The sequence below is a fragment of the Sturnira hondurensis genome, unplaced genomic scaffold (assembly GCF_014824575.4).
Source record: "Sturnira hondurensis isolate 20B ecotype Veracruz unplaced genomic scaffold, ASM1482457v3 Scaffold0020080, whole genome shotgun sequence".
NCBI lineage: Eukaryota > Metazoa > Chordata > Mammalia > Chiroptera > Phyllostomidae > Sturnira > Sturnira hondurensis.
In genome coordinates, this window is record NW_028092711.1 from 1,020,557 (window position 1) to 1,038,326 (window position 17,770).

Here is a 17,770-nt window from a genome sequence, read left to right on the forward strand (position 1 = left end):
GTTTTAAACATTTTGTTGTATCTACCTCTTGAAAGTTAGCTATTGCCACAGTCCCCAAATTTTAATTTATTATGTAATGTTTTAATATTAGAAGCTATTCACTGAAGAAAATGTAGAATTTAATAGTAAGGGCAAAAGAAGAAAATACAATGCCACCATTCAGAGAAAAGCCTGATTACACCTTCAGATGTGTGTATATCTCTCTAAAAAGTGGGATTATAGCCCTGGCTCAGATGGTTGGAACTTCATCCTGTGCACCACAGGGTTGCGGGTTTTATTCCTGGTCAGGTCAGGACACATACCTGGCTTGTGGGTTTGATCTCTGGTGGGGTTGTTTATGGGAGGCAACAAATTGATGTTTCTCTCTCTCTAAGGATCATAAACATATCTTCAGGCAAGGTTTATAAATCAATAAATACACACACATACATACATACATAACTTTTATTCTGTACACAGTTTGGTAAGCTGCTTTATTCACAAAATGTCTTGTTTTAATAAATATACTTCTGCAACATTCCCTTTAATGATTGCATGGTATGAATGGTTCTTTCATATTTATATAATTAGTTCTCTATTTTTGGACATTGAAGGTGTTTTTCCATTTTTCAATCTTGCAATCAGTACCATGAAGTACACGCTTCTAGTCTAGGGTTTCTCAGTCTCAGCACAATTGACATTTCGGGCAAGCTGATTCCTGTTTTGCAGGGGGCTATCCTATGCATTGTAGCATGTTAATGGCATTTCAGGCACCCACTAGATGCCCGTAGCAACCTTTCCCCTCCAGCTGTGACAATCAAACAGGTCTCCAAAATTCACCAGCACCACCTGCCCTCAGCAGCCCCCACCATGTGAACCACTGCTGTAGATGAATCTTTTAGCTCATTTTTAATGCCTTAGATCACGTGCTAAAGATACTAGTCTCTGGTAGTTTAGTCAAAGAAGAGGCACATTTTAAATACTTTGGCATCAGGTACATTGCCCTGTGGGAATGTTATACGCAAATAGATACTTCGTCCAGCAGTATAATGAAAACTGTAGCACAAAAATTAGAATTAAACATTTGTTTCCTTTTAAAATTTAAAAACATTCTTAAGACCATTACAAACTTTATGTTTTAAATATCTCTAGCCAATATAAGCTTCCTTTATTCGTTTTTGTAGTTCTTTTAAAATTGTCTTGTAAAGACTTTTACTGCGGTTATTTGCGTCTTTCTGTGGACAGCCACCTACTGGCCTTTTGCCGCAATGACAGTGTCATTGGAAATTAACAGCAGTGAAATTAACGGCAGTGAAAAAACATGTGTACATTTATGAATAAAATTATAAAGGCAAAATGTCAAATGAGTGTGGATAAGTCTGTGTAGACACTTTTATTTGCTGAATTTCTTACCTAAATAAGTTAATGTTAAAATGTTGAAGTCTGAAATTAAGAAAAACCAGACAGCTTAAAACTTTTTCTTGTGGTTACCCATGCAACATTGGTAAAAGAGTGAGGTGTGAAGGCAATTCCTTGTGGTTTACTAGGGCTACATGTGAGGACTTAGAAGAGTCCTGGACATATGACAGTAGCCAGCATTATTGGAAGCACATTATCTGTATAGTGTTGATTTAGTTTTTGTTTGTTGGTTGGTTGGTTGGTGAAAAGGAAGAGAACTATTTATTAAAAAGTTATACAGACTTAGAGTTATGACTTAATGCCTTCATTAAAATCCCAAAGTCCCTTAAAACACCCACAGACACACACAGTCCTTCCTCCCCCACTTTGCCTGGTCTGGGATACCGTATCTCAGGAAAAGAAATAGAAGTCTGTAGCTCAGGCAGCCCCTGCTTCTTCCCAGTAATCTATGCTCAGCTGGTAGGCTTCCCTCGGTTCCCAGCACCATCAGCTGTGTTGTGGGGATCTCCAGTTCTCATTCCCAAACCACATGGCACCTTCTCATGGCCCGCCAGCAAGAGTGCTTTCACCCCTTTCCTGCAGCGTCTCTCCTGCATCCTTCCAGACTGCTAAGAGGGAGCTCTGCACCACTGCTACCTCTTGCTTTCCAGCTTCCTAAGCTGCGTGGTTTCCCCTAATATTGATTTGTTTTCTTTGAACATCAGCCCTGGGAGGTAAGTACTGTTAATCATGCTTTATATATGAGGAAGCTGAGGTTAGACAAACAGCTCAAGGTCACAAGAAAAGCCAGTGTTTGAACCCAGGGGGTCTAACTGTAGACTCTGTACTCTTAGCCACTATGCTATTTATCTTTACTATAAATGTCATACGCATAGGTTCGCTTTTGTCTTCATCATTAGTAGCAGTACTATATATGAGAGGTATCAAGTCCTGTTGTGTTAAACAGCATGACATAGAAGGGCTTAATATATTGCACTTCAGTTGAGGTCAGACATTTTATTGAGCTACTAATATGTGTTACAAGGTCAAAGACCATTTTTTAGCTTGACATTTCATAGCTATCCAAGGCCAGCTAACTTTATTTGCTCATAAAATTGTTTCACTAAAGTGAGTGATGGAATGGAATTAGGGACACAGTAAGATCGCTGATATAATATGATATGATAGTTTCATTGAAAAAATTTTAAGGACCTTCTATACTATTTTCCATAAAGGCTACACCATTTTACAATCTCATCTTCAGTGTAAAAATTCTCCAATTTCTCCACATTCTCATCAACACTTATTTTTTATGGTATTCATTCTAATGGAGATGTTAGGTGATGCCTTGTTTTAGATTTAATTTGCATTTCTCTAATAATCAATGATGTCAAGCATCTTTTTTATATGCTTGTTGGCCATTAATATATCTTCTTTGTGGGAAATGCATGTTAAAGTCCTTTGCTCATTTTCTAATCAGATTATTTATGTTTAGTCACTGAGGCATAGACGTTTTTATATATTCTGGATATTAACCCATTATCAGATCTATGCTTTGCAAATATTTTCTTCTATTCCCTAGGGTTACCTTCCTACCCACCCTCAATTGCCTTGCTTCCTTTCATGCGCACATATTTTTAAATTTGAGTGCCATTGTCCATTTTTGCTTTTGTTGGCTGTGCCTTTGGTTTCATATCCAAGAAGTCATTGCCAAGTCCAGTATCATTAAAATCTCTCTTATCTTTTCTTCTAGGGTTTTTATAGTTTCAGATCTTAAGCGTAGGTCTTTAATCCATTTTGAGTTAATTTTTGCATATCACATGAGATAAGGGTCTAACTTTATTTTCTTGCATGTAGTTATTTATTTAGTTTTCCCAGAACTGTGTGTTGAAGAGATTGTCCTTTCCCCATGGAGTGGTTTTGCTGAATTGTCAAAATTCACTTGACCATATATGTGAGTGTTTATTTCTGGGCTCTCTATTCTGTTCCATTGGTCTATTTGTCTGTCTTTATACCAGTACCACACTGTTTGATTACAGCAGCTTTGTAGTAGATTTTGAATCAGAAAGTATGAGGCCTTCAACATTGTTTTTCTTTTTCAAAATTGTTTTGGCTATCCAGGGTCCCTTGAATTCTATATGAATTTTTATATGAATTTTCCTATTTTGGAAAAATTGCCATTGGGATTTTGTTGAGTTTTAAATCGCTTTGGGTAGTTTGAATATTCTTAACAATATTAAAGTTTTCCAATCCATGACCATGAGATGGCTTTCCATTTATTTGTGCCATCTTTAATTTCCTTTGGCATTTTTGGTAGTTTTCAGTACAAGTTTCTCACCTCCTTGATTAGATTTATTCCTAAGTATTATATTCTTCTATAATATAGAAAGGGGGAAGGAGGGAGAAAGAAAGGGAGAGAAACACCTGTTGCCTGCCTCTTGCATGTGTCCCCAGCTGGGGACCTGGCCTGCAACCCAGGCAGGATTGGATGTGGCCTGACTGGGAATTGAACTGATGACCTCTTGGTTTGTAGAATGATGCCCAACCCACTGAGCCACACCAGTCAGGGCAGTATTTTATTCTTTTTGATGGTATTGTAAATGGAATTGTTTTTTTTTTATTTTCTTTTCAAATTGTTCATTGTTAATGTACAGACATGGAAGTGATTTATATTATAAAGAATTTTTAGAAATTAGAAACTAAGACATTTTAAAAAATAAAGAAAAGAGACATCCACGGTTTCTACCCCTCCCTCCCCCAGAAAACCAGTTCCAGACAAAAAAACTTTGTTTTCAGCGTTTCTCTCTGTGTGTTTTAAGAACAAATTGTTGACCTAAAAAGTTGTAAACCTCAGCTCCTTTCTGTCTTTGGAGCTAGCAGTGATGCCTCAGAGGGGCTCTGGGTCCTTGGATGGGAATGTGCCCCCTGTTGTGGGTCATGAAATGTTGAACCTCACCCTCTCCTGTTTTTTTTTTCTCTTTTTTTAACCAAGGATGTCTGTTGAATAAAATGTTCAGCCTGGCCAAAAGACAACCTTTTGAACATTTCGAATTTTTGAAGTGTTTCAAATTTTTCTCCAGGATAAATGGCTCTTAGTGAACATTCTGTTAATTAAAATGCTTCTTTTGTAGTATTTCCTAGGATGGATTTCCAGAAATATAAATACCAGGTCAGTGAATATAATTACTTTGAGGTTCTTAATATACATTGCCAAACTGCAATTGCTTTCCAAAAAGTTGTAGTAATCTATACTGTCACCAGCAATATCTGGAAGGCAAGTTTGGCCACAGCTTCATTAGCACTGAGAATCTTGTGAATGTGTGCAGTCTTAAGACACCCTACTTTTCATTTGTAGTTCTTCAAGTACTCATGAGGTGACATTTCCTTATTTTTTAATTTGTTTCCTATGTGCATTTTCCTTATCAGGAATTGACTTGTCAAAATTTTTGCCCGTTTCTCCATTAAGGTATGATGATTTTTCATTTTTATTTGTATGTGCTCCTTATAGAAAAAAATTAACCTGTTTTTGGTCACAGTTTGAACTAAATTTTCTCAACCCATTGTCTGTATTTTATTTATTTAATTTTAATATCCAGAAATTAATACTTTTAATATCATGAAATATGGCAGTCTTCTTTATAGTTTTTTTCACTGCTTTTATAAAAGCTTAGAAATTCCTTCCTCCTCCTAATTTGTATTAACCATTCAAATCCATTTTCTTCTAGTTTTACAGGCACTTTTTAATCCACCTGGAAATGATTTTGGTATGTGGTATGTAAGGTATTTATATTAAAAAAACATATAGGTTCAGTAGAACTGTTGGTGGTAGGTTAAACGTTTCTTGAAAAACAGGAAGAATGACATACTCACTCTGGCTTCCTTAACTTTCCCAGACAGAAGAACCACTGAACACAGCCTCTCTTTCTTCAGGAGACGCACCCCACGCTGCAGTGAGGGGAGATGGGTTCCCTCCTCCTTGCCCCTGCTCAGAGTTGCTAACTGCCTATCCCCTTGCTAGTGTCATGACGTCTCCCCAGTGGCTGCTGCTGCCCCTTTGCCCACTGGGGACCTCTTCACGCATTTGCAGAATCAGAGAAAAGGCTAAGGAAAATGTTAGCCCCCTTGCACCTCTTTCATTTCAGTTGTTCTGATTTCAGTTGTTCCTACAACCCTCCACCCACCCCAGTGGTGATTTTTCCTGGAAGGCAGCTGAAAAGATTTCCCCTTCAGTCGCTAAGGTAGCCTAGGCTACTTGGCCTGACGTTCGCTTCAGGATACATTTCTTTTTCATTGAAACAGCTCCTTCTCAGTTAAGGAGAAGCCATTATCTCCTGGTTGCTTTTCAAAAAATCTTTTTGATTACGAGAGGTGGAGGGATTGTGGCTGGGGATCAAACTATTAGCCCAACTTGTTAGTGATCCTGTAGTGATGAAGTCTTTTGAGGCTTGGCTTAAATAAAATCCCAATCAGGCATGCTGTAGCTCAGTGGATTGAGTGCGGGCCTGTGAACCACACGATCGCGGTTCGATTCCCAGTCAGGGCACATGCCTGGGTTGCAGGCCAGTTCCCAGCAGGGGATTCACGAGAGGCAACCATACATTGATACTTCTCTCCTTCTCTCCTTCCCTTTCTCTGTAAAGATAAATAAATAAAATCTTAAAAAAAAAATCCTAATCAGGCACTCCCATACCTTCACTGATGCCTGAAGTTCTGAGTTCCCACTACCGGTCTAACTCTGGGACCCTCATTAAAGAGTAAAAAAACCCACAACTCTTTAAAACTGATGTTTTATTGCCTAAGGGGGAATCTATAAAATGGAGAGGGTGGGGAGAAATAAATTAAATCTAAAAGTAGTCTTCACATCTGGATAGCGGACCTGTTATGAAATAGAAAAACAAACTATTGAACGTCTCTCCATCCTTTACTCTCCTAACACCCTAGTGGAAATTCTAATGAGTACCCGAATGGCCAAAAGATGGACAGCAGGGACGTCAGAAGAGAAGATCCTGAAACAATTGCATGCCTAAACCTGAATTCAACTGATTCAATCACAGAAGCATAATTTCCCTGGTGCTCAAATTACAATAGCAGGAAATTCTAAAGTAATCGTGGAAAGACACACTCTAGCAGACAACACCAGTGGTGTGATCTATGGGTAGCACACCAGCGCGACACTTGTCACAATGTTCATTTAAGGAACAGGGGAGAAAACAGGTCGTTTGTGTGTCTTTGAGAATAGAGTGTATTCTTCAGATTGTGGCAGAATCTAAATTTCTTAAGGACTTAAATATTACTCAGTGTTTCACACATGTTTGGTCAGACTAACTGCACAATGTGTTCTAATATGATTCACCATTCCTTAAAGGGGGAAAATCTACTTCCAGTTGTGAAGTCAGGGAAATTTTTGTAACTTGATTCCTCTGTAAGGGGACTTGCTTCTGGCATTGGCTGCTATTATTCTGTCATTTTTTTTCTCCTTTCCCTTTAAATTCCTTCTGGCTACCCTCTATTATTCCACAGACCTTTAGGTTTTCCCTCTTTGTAATCTGATGCCCCATTCAGCCGTGTTCAGGAAGCTGTCTAGCTTTAGTTTACTCCTTCTCCGGGCTGCTTCTGCTCTCCCTGGCTGAATGGGTGGCTTGTTTCCATTTTTAAGGCTTTTTCTCTCTTGAAGGAAGCTGTACTATTTTACTGCTCTATTTTAAAGAAAGTATGCATTTCATGTAGTGATTTGATTCATATGTATCAGAGTAATAAAAACTAATATTTTGTTTAATCATTTTGATGTTATTTCTTAAAATTCATTTCATAGGAAAAGTGCATTAAAATATGCCCCTATCATCCACTTTCTCCTGAGACCCACCCACACACTCATGTTCATCTTTTTATATTTTAATTTAGTTTTAGTTTTCATAAATTATATAGGAACAGCCGTCAAGGACTCAAATAGTTGCACTGGAATTATTGCCCCCCCCAAAGCCTCGCGGACACTACCACAACCCTCAAAGGCTTGCAACCTCGTGCAACGCCCTCTTGCTGTTAGTTTTGGTATCCAAGCCTGTACCACTAAATAATGTACTTATGTGAACGCTTCTTGATTTTTTTAGTTTAAGGCGTTATCGATCAACTTTTCTCTTTGGAAGATTTGGATTTACTTTCATCTCACTTGCTGTCCCCAGCACCTACAGTCATCGTTCCTCTGCGTTCCTCCTTCCGTCATTGTTCCGCTGTACCTTCGGTTGGATCAGCGCGGTGTCGCCCTGTTCCGGCTAGCTATACGAGGCTCTTTTGGACCCAACCATTTGTTGTACACTGTATGCTTTTCTTATGTTGCCCAACTTTTTGGGTCCCCTATGTTAATACATTTTTTGTTTCATTTGCTTTGTTTTTCTGTATTCATCATTAAATGAATCCCATATTCTCAATTATGAAATATTTCAGTCCATCAAAACACCAGTATTCTTTGGTTTTGTCTTCTTTGAGTCTTCAGACCTGCATAATTGATAGCTTGTATCTTCAGTCACCATCATCCTTGGAGACTCCCCTTGCCTCTCTACTGAGTTGTGTCTATTCCCCGGATACCATCTTTTCTTACACTCGCTTTGGTGAAATGCCCGCTCAAGTAGTGAGAAAGAGTGCATAGGGGTAAATTTTTGAGACCTTTCCTATCTTGAGAGGTCTTTAGTGGGTGTGTACATTCAACTGATAGTTTGGCTGAGTACAGAATTCTAAGGTGGAGCTGACTTTCCCTCAGAATTTTGGAAGTAACAGTCTCTATTGTCTTTTAGGATCCTTATCTTTTGTATGTGACCTTTTTTGTTTGTTTATTTATTTATTTTTAGTTTTTGGAAGCTTTTAGGTTTCTCTCATTGCCCCTAATACTCTAAAAATTCTTGATGATATGGTTTCTTTGGTATGTTTACATTTGTTCTCTGGGAAGTGACAGGATGTCTTTTCAGTCTTGAAAGTTTTGTTTCCTAAATTGTTCGTCAATAATTTTCTCCTGTTTTCCATATCTTCTCTTTCTGGAAATTTTATTATTTGATATTAGACTTCTCAGACTGATCCTCCAGTTGTCTTGCTTTCTTTCAATTACTTTTACTTTTCCCCTACTTATTTATGACTATCATTTTCTAATGAATTTCTTGTGTATATTATTAGAGTTTTCACTTCCAAAAGCTCTTTACTATCTTCTAGGTTTTTTAAAAATAAAAGGGCCCTCTTCATTTTCATGTAGCCAATAGCTCCTTTTATATGTCTCTGAGGATAGTTAAGATTGTTTTTGCTCTTCTTCATATTAAAGACTTTCTCTGGGAATAAACTGGGCCACATGCTCTTACTTAATAGTAGGGCAATAAAAAGCTAATTGGTAACTCTGAATACGTGGATGGACCCGTAAGAAAGAGAGCTTCACTGTAGGTTATTTTGGTTGTTTTGCTGGGGAACTTCCATTATCAATATCTTGAGGTTTATTTTCTCGGACTATTTCTATTTCCCTGCCTGGAGAGGACTAGCTTGGTTGTCAGATTCTGTGAACTTAAATAGTCAATGCTAAAACTTTTCTGTGATAGATTCTGTGGCAAAACTCAGGTTGTATCTCAGGTTCTCCTACTCCTGGCTTAAGCATTCTAAGGCATACTGAACTTCCCAGCTTTCAAAATTTTGTTCCTGTAATTTTCTGTCTTCTCTTTGTTCTCGTGAATTAATGCTTTAATAAATTCATCCATCACATATAGGGATTAGGAAGAACAGATACATGAGTGTGTTTTGCCCTTCATTATTCACTGGAAGCACCAACGTTTTCTAAGGCAGTCAGGTAATTTTAATTTTGAAAATGTATTTAATATACTAATAATGAAACCAATATTCACAAAACCCTTAAATTAAATTTTGTATTGCATGGCTTCTTCAACTAGAATGTAATATGGAATGCTGGAGCTACATCTGTGCTGTTGCTTTCTCCCACTGCGTCCAGCCTGGCACCGAGAAGGTATTGCATGATGAAATACGTGCTTGCGGAATGTGTGAACACAGGGACAAGAATTATTTTATGATCAGGCTTATGTGCAAAGGGCATCACATTATATTTCTCGGATACTTTTTCTGTTTCCCTTTTTAAATCATCCTTAATTATACCATGTCTTCAATAGTAATTTTTTATTGATTTTTATGAACTAGATGAAATATTGTTTAAACATTTGAAATAATGAAGCTAAAAGTAGGATATTCCCTTCCATCACCATTAACCCAGGTGGTAGAATGGAATGGTTAAGGACCTTGGTTCTGGCCCTATCACTTTGTTGAGTGACTCTGGGCAAATTCTTGTTTTTTTTCATGTAGCCATTTTCAGGGACCTTAATGATTTCAATGTCTTTAAGGCTCATAACATGGCTTTACTATTGCCATCTGGGCAAATTCTTAATCTCACTGTGCCTGTCTCCTCATATTTAAAAAGGGAATAATAATAATAGTAAATATATTAGAGTAGTTTTGAGGACTTAATTTGATATCTATACAAAACACTTCACAGTTCCTGGTATGTAATTCTCAAATTTTAGCAATAATGATGAGAATTTTTCTTAGCAATGAAGACAGTAATTAATATACATTTAATTAGAGTTGCTTTTAATCTATAAGTTTATTTAGGAAAATAGCCATCTTTATGATGGTGTCTTTTTATTTGAGTCTTCTTATATAATTTTTAAGAATATTTCAAAATTTCCCCAATAAAGATTTTGCACATTTTTATTAAACTTGTGCCTACTTTCCTTTTATTTTAATATTTTTATTTTGAAATAGTTTCAAGTTTACAGAAAAGTTATGGGGATGATAGAAAGATCTCTCAACTTGTCTTTATTAGTAAGAAAGATTCCCCAATTGTTAAATTGATCAGTTGTTAAAGTTGTTAAATTTACCTTATCATTCTCTCTACGTATACTTAAAATTATTTTTTTATTCTTAACCAGTTGAAAGTAAGTTACAGACATGGACATCTTATTATCAGTTTAGTCTTTCAGTGAGCATTCCCTAAAAACAAAGACACACTCCAGTATAACTGTAGTATAACTGTTGAAAGCAAGATATTTATATAATACTGCCATCTAATCCAGAGAGCCTGCTCAAATTTTGCCAGTTGCCTTAATGATGTCTATTGTAGAACTATGGTCTAATTCAGGATTATGGGTTGCACTGGCTTGTCATGTCATTCTATAAGGTATAGTCCTTCAGTCTCTCCTTGGCTTTCATGACCTTGATATTTTGAAGTACACAGGCCAATTGGGGTTTGTAGGTTGTTTTGTCATTATTTGAGTCAGATCAAGTATCTACAGATTCCACAGAAATGGTGCTGTTTTTCTCAGTGAATTATTTCTGAAGGCAAACAATGTCAATTTGTCCCATTACTGGTGATGTTAACTTATGATAGTTTGTATCTAGCTCCATCACTTGTAAGACAATGTCATCAAGATGTCTGCACTGCAAGGAATAATTAATAAGTATTTTGTACTTATTAGCAATTTATACTAGTTGGCATTCTATTGTGAGGGTAGAGCTTTCCTTTCTCCCTTATTTATTTAATTATGTGTATAATTACAGATTCCTTTTATATTCACTGTGACTATTTGTTCCTATTTTAGTTGCTATTGTTGATTATTTTAATGCTCAAACAGTCTGAGGTTCGGCTAGTGGGAGACCCAGCAAGTCAGCTACTCTGTCCTTCCGTCATTGCCCCCTCGCTCTTGGAGCACGTCCTTATTTGGGGCGTAAGAATATTCTGGGTTTTCATTTCGTGCTTTCCCTGCTCCGGAATCAGCCTTTCTCCAGGAAGCCCTGGATTCCTGATGTTGTGGATAATTAAAAATTCAGAAATTAAAAATTCAGAATTCAGAAACGAATCTGGTGCTAACTCTGCTCCAGAATGTCACTATCTTAAACCCTAGGACAGACCTAGGAAATACATATACGTGCACACACACACACACACACTTTTATGTCTCCTCTCTCTCCTTATCCATCTATCTCTATTAAAAACTGACTTTACACTGATACCTCTTGTTTCATTTTAACACTATAGGGTTTATTCTAGACTCCTTCCTGTTCTGTATTTGTAGCCTCCTTCTCCAACATTTATGAAACTTTGGCTCTTATTATCCTCAATATATTTATTTGTTCAACCCTCATGTATACAGCTAATATCCCTCCCACACTGGTCAAGTGTCCCATGTTCTGGCTACAGTGTTACCAACCATGCAGGCTGCGGCCATGTCAGAGTGAATATATTCTCCTTATCATTGGTATTGTAAAAGGAATCCTCTTTCTTTATAAATTCGAATTGTTTTTTGTTTACATATTTGAAATCTATTGATTGCATGTTAGTTTTATATCTTGCTAGTTTATACAATCTTCTGTTTGTTTATTTGAAATTAATTCTCTCTTTTCTTAGTTATACATCCTGAAAAAAGAATCTGCAAGGAAAATTAATTTTCTCTCTCTCTGCAACACAAATTTTTTTCTCTTGAAATTCATTGACCAATGAAATGCTAAATAGCAGTGGTTGTATGGGCATTCTTATATTATTCCTGACTCAGTGCAGGTGCTTCTAGTCACTCTCTGTTACAATGATGTCTGACGGGCTGAAATGTGTTTGTATGTGTTTTATAATTTTTTAACTTTTTATTTTGAAATAATTTTAGGAATATAGAAACCTTGCAAAGATAGTGCAGGTAATTCTTATATACCTTTCATCTAGCTTCCCTTAAGGTTAACATCTAACCATGATACACTTATAAAAAGAAATCAATTAACATTGGTTGTGTGTGTTTTAAAAAATAATGTTAAGGAAGTATTCATTGATTCAGCTCTTTTAGTCTTTTTAAAAACTGGGAATGAATGTTCAATCTTGTCAAATGTCTTCTCAGTACACAGGCTTTTTATTTTTTCTTTTGATAATTATTATGATGAATTAAATTAATAGATTTCCTAATATTGAACCATCCTTGTCTATTAGAATAAACCCACATGATTAGAAAATTAAAATTTTGAATTAGTTGTTGGATTCTGTTTACTAATGTCATTTAGAATCTTTACACTGACAATTATAAATAAGATTGGCCTGTAGTTTTTTTTTAAAGTAATCTTTATCAGACTTCAGTAAATGTTATTCTTAAAAATAATTTGGAAGTTTTCCTTCTAATTTAAAGAGCATCCAGATTTCCTGGTCTCCATCATTTGGTATAAGCTAACGGGACTTTGGGTTTAATCTCTTACGGGGTGTGGAGGGGAGGAATTGGGCAACCCTCTCTTTCTTCCATAAAAATTGGTCTGTTTAGATTTGCTATCTTTATTGGGGCCAGTTTGGGTAAATTATAGTTTTCTAGAATATATATATATATATATATATATATATATATTTAGGTATTCAATTTATTTCTATAGAGATATGCAAAGTTTTCTTTTAAAAGTAAAAAATTCCTGTTATATCATTATTTTCCCTTTATTTCTAATTTTTTGTATATATGCTTTTATTTCTCTTAAGTCAACTAGAGATTTATCTCTTTTGTTGATTTTTAGCCAAGCTATTTACATATTCATTTATTTATTTACTTGTTCTACCTTTTCTTAACTCATTAAGTATGCTTTAATTCCTGTTTTCTAATAGTTTCTCCAAGTGTATTTTTTGGTTCTTTTCCTAGCATTGATTCATATGCTTAATTCACTTTTTTTTGTTTCCTCTGTAATTCTGAGTATTTTATTTTATGCATGTAAAAACATCCTGAGGAGTGGCCCAGAAGCTTCATCAGACCCTACAGAAAAGGGACACGCCCAGCTCTATAGCCCAGGTGTTTAACCCTGAGGGAGGGGTCTATGATGGTCCTCGCCAGTACCATCCATCATAGGTCTGCTGGGCTTGGAGATGCACTTGAAAATTTGTCACTGGATGCACATTGGGTGTGCCCGGACACCTTTGACACAGGAGCAGAATATCTAGCCTTGACTTTGGTGGGACCTCTGTGTTAATTCACTTGCTTTTATTTATTCTTTTTCAGTCACATTACTAGTTGAGACTACAAATTTTCTTTGATTTTATTGTTATCCCCTGGGTTCTAATAGTATAAGTGTTTTCACTTTGGTTGCTGTCTAGATTTCCTGCAGTTTTGATGATTAGCATTTTCTTTTTGACACATAGTTGCTTGTTTTAAATTTTCTAGGGAAAGGCAGTATCTTCTCTAATTTTGTTAAAATTTCAATTTTGTATGTCTCTACTGATTGTAGCTTTTCTTCAATGTATAAATTAATTTTCTATAGGTTCTTAAAAGAAGTTGTTTCTTTTTTAGAGCCCTGAATGTCTATATAAAACTCAGACACATTCTACTAATTTGGCCAAAGTCTTGTACCTCACCCTCATTTTGTGTCCATCAAACCCATTCTGGAGAGAAGTAAATAAGAATCCTATGAACAGTGTTTCTATTTGTTCTTATACTGCTTGTTATTTCCGGACTGTGAAAATTGCTGCAGTGGTATTTGGTTCACAGTTATTCTTAATTTTTATTTCGTTATTGTGAGTTATGTTCTTTAACACTATTAAGTATCCTTCCTTGCCTTCAATTTTGTTTTATCTTATGATAAAATTGTGACTCTGACTTTTGGCTTGCCTTTACCTGGTATAACTTTGTCCCTGCTTTTAAAAAAAGGAGAATATCCTACAGACTTTCCTTGACTAGGCAAATGAAGCCATTCACATTTAAAGATATGACAGATATATTTGTTCTTAACCGTGACCTTTTCATTATTTTGCTTATAGTTTATAGTTTTTTTCGTTTTGTACTTAGTCCTTTGCCTTTTGTTTTATTTTTGTAGTTGTGATTTTGAGTATTTGTTGTATTTTTGTTTTATTATTTACATGTATATAATTTCATTAATCCTAGACACTATCTATTAGCTTACGTCGACAAGTGATAACATTGGCAACTTGAATTCCTTTCTGTCTCCACTCCTCTGCCCCAATTTAAGACAACAGTGTTAATATTTATTTTTGAACTGCTGAATATGCTTTTACCTCCAGCTTGATTTGTTAAATTTAAATAATTTCCTACGACTCTTAGCTCTGACAGATGAAGCAATACATGGGCAAATTCTACTTTGCATCAGCACTGTCATCCTACAACTCGGACTTCCTTTCTCTGTGATCCTAAAGGCCGTATTTGTTTCCTCTCAGTTTCTCCTCTTTCTCTCTCCAGGAAACGGGGCTCAAGAGGCTTCTAAGGACTGTCTTGCATTTCCTGATCCCACCCCCAGGGGGACCCTCTCACGTCCAGAAGGAATATTTCGGGGCTATTCTCTCCTGCTTTGTGGTGACTAGATCCTGTTCGCATTCTGTTCCTTCTTCCTCTGCCAACCCCTGCGGGATCGGCTCAGCTTGATTTCAGCCCTGTTTTCAAGAGTTTCTTTCTCAACATTTGCACTTCGCAGTGGGCACCTGTTATTCAGGGTGTCTATTTTTTGCCAAGTCTTTCTGGGATCTGCCCCTGATCGTTTCCTGGGCACTCGTCTGAGCTATCTCCCCTACTTCTCCCTGCACTCCTGTTCTGCAGGCTCTAACTGGTCATTAGGCACCATTGCATACATTTTGGAGTTTGTACACTTTCTGTCTCTCACTGTCACTGATTATGGACTTTACAAGGTCCCTCTCCCTTTGTTCTCTTTGTCATGGTTTCCAGGATGAGGGAAGAAATTTCATCTAAGCCATGGCTGTGTTCATTCTGGACTGTGATGCTTTAATAGGGGACCCCATGTAGCTCACTAGGGGACCCCCATGTAGCTCACTGGCAGTCTGTTGATGGCGCATTCAGCATAGTTAGAAGCTCATTAACACACTTGGGGGAACAAACTACTCCACTGTAATTTTTTTTTATCCACTACATCTTAAACTTGCTAACATGGACTACTGTTGCTACAGTGAAAAGAGGAAGGAATTATTTATCAGTATACAGGTGGTTTGTTCCCCCAGGCTACATGGACAGAGCTGGCAACACTGTACCAATATTTTACATAGTTACGGCCAGTTCCTTTTGCTCCTAAACCATTATTTCACTCTGTAGATGACCTATCCTCAATCATTCTTAATAGAAAAATAGAAGTCCACAGATACAAACTTTTCCTACTCAAAAACTTACCTATAATGGCCCTTGTCCCACACTCGTTTGCTCAGGTCTGAGAAGGGATGCTCTTTCTCTCCAAGGCTGCAGTCTCTGTCCCTAGCTACTATTCCTTTCTTCCACAGGTTTTTAAACTTTATCGGTAATTTTCATCTCCTCTTACTGCATTCACAAATTAACTTACTTCCTTCATCCTAAAACTAAAGTGAATCAAACATTTAAAACCATTTTTGGTGCATCTTATCCCTTTTATGGTTCTGCCTTCTTTCTTCTTCCCTAACGGTCCAATTACAGCTTCTACATCAAGCCCTTGCCATCCTCTCTGGTTGACGGTACTGGCCCTGTCCTCCACCACTCACAGAAACTGCTGCTGCTAAATGGACGTCAACACTGTGCTCATGACAAGACCCAGCCACCTCATTCTTTTAGCTCTTATGTCCCAGCGCGGACAATTTGTTCTGCTTGTCTGCTCTCTCTCATCTATGTGTTAAGTTTTACTATTCCTCAAGGTTACCATTTTTTCTCATATTACACAATCTTTCTTTCTTTTTTGTCATTTCTTCTGAGCCTAAATTACAGGCAGAAGAAGCAGCCTAGAAGTATTATAACAAAATTTTCTACCCATGGCACGTACAAGTTCAAAACAGCATAAAAATCATTTAAGATATTATTCCTTTAAAAATAAATTTACTTCAGCTTACAGATTTTATGTATGAAAGTTATCACAAACAAACTTTCCTTTGTCCACAGGAAAGTTTTAATCTTTTTCAAAAACTGTTTTTACTTAGTATTTGGTATGGGAGGAAGTAAACTATTAATAGTTTAAATGTAGGTGGTGGTTATGAAGAATACGTGGAAAATTTTGGCATTTTACAATTCAGTTCTGTTTTGGACAAAATGGTTTTATCAATAACAAATTTGAATAAATACAATGCTATGGAACTGTTAAAAATCAGCCCACTACCCAAGAAAGCAAAGCATATAACTCTGTAAAGGAATCAGTTTAGTTACTAACACTACCAAAATGACTATTAGATTTGTAATTCTTAGACAAAGCATTTGAGACTACAGAAGTTTTTAGTAACTTTATTTTCTAAAAATATGTCCTACAAATAATTTTTTTTTACGTTTTCACTTCTTTAAAATAAATAGAAACAAAGATAAAAGCTTATCTTGATACAGGCTTAGAGTCAGCCAAATTCAGTTTTCAAAGAGTTAAGTTCAACTAGAAGAAGTTCTGCACTTGGCCTCTGTGAAGCACTGGCCCTCCAGCAGCACTGTATAATCTTCTCAAGTCTCTTCCCGAGGATGGAGTCTGTGAAGACAGCTGCTGACAGAGACGGTCGAAGACTATAGGCCACGACAGCATAGACCACGTAGTGATGCTCCCCCAAGTAAGGCAGCTCCTTGGTAACCATTTGCCAGAGAGTGATTGCAAAAGAATAGATATCAGCTTTGGGCGTTACAGTCTCTCCTTTCAGGAGCTCTGGGGCTCTGTGGGTGTATGTGCCGCCTAGGTGGTGAGGAGTCTGGAAGCACAGCAGATCTTCCAGCTTCTCAGAACAACCGAAGTCAGCAATTTTGCAGACATCCTGTTCACTGATCAGAATGTTAGCCGGCTTCAGGTCCAAGTGCACAATGCTTTGTGAGTGAAGGAAATTGAGTCCATTCACAACATCCAGGGCATACTTCAGACACTTCGTCAAATTTAATTGCTCTCCAGCACAGTAGTGAGGCTCCATTTCCTCCTCCTCTTCAGGGCAGCTGGTAGCACCGTATATGACATGGTGTAAAGTGACATTGCCACCAAACTCCATGATTATGGTGCCTAAACTATTAAAGCTCACGGGCGTGCGGGTGCTGGCAGCCACAACCCCCACGATGTTGTCATGGCGAAGCCTGGCTATGTTGAGCTCAGCCCAGAAACTGCGCTGGGATGCCAGTCGGTTCTTGGTGCACCTGTTCACTTGCTTTATGGCCACCAGCACACCGTGGTAAGTTGCCTTGTACACTGAGCCGAAGCCCCCAGCTCCCAACCTCTGTAGCAAGCACACCTGTTCCCAGTCAATGGAGCACCAGGCTAGCCGAGGTGGCAGTCGTGGGGCCCTGGGAGGAGTGGCCCCGGGAAAGAGCTTCCCTGACCTACCTGGGAGCACTGAGGGGCTACTGCAGGGCCTAGAGTCCACAGTGGGAGAAAATTCGCCCGGGAGGTAACTGCGCCGCGGGAGAGGTGAGGGCAT

The 17,770-nt window shown here is 37.5% G+C and overlaps 1 protein-coding gene and 1 pseudogene across 1 annotated transcript; both read right to left on the minus strand.

Moving 5' to 3' along the window:
- Window positions 1–9,709: 9,709 nt before the first annotated feature.
- On the minus strand, window positions 9,710–9,791 carry LOC118974996 (uncharacterized; annotated as a pseudogene).
- Window positions 9,792–16,720: 6,929 nt separating this feature from the next.
- On the minus strand, window positions 16,721–17,770 carry MOS (MOS proto-oncogene, serine/threonine kinase). The gene has a single exon (XM_037028600.1). It carries the CDS (start codon window positions 17,768–17,770, stop codon window positions 16,721–16,723), a length of 1,050 nt encoding a protein of 349 aa, XP_036884495.1.

What these genes read in the sequence shown, in the direction of transcription:
- MOS (XM_037028600.1), bottom strand. Translation starts at nt 17,770, where the DNA reads ATGCCCTCACCTCTCCCGCGGCGCAGTTACCTCCCGGGCGAATTTTCT.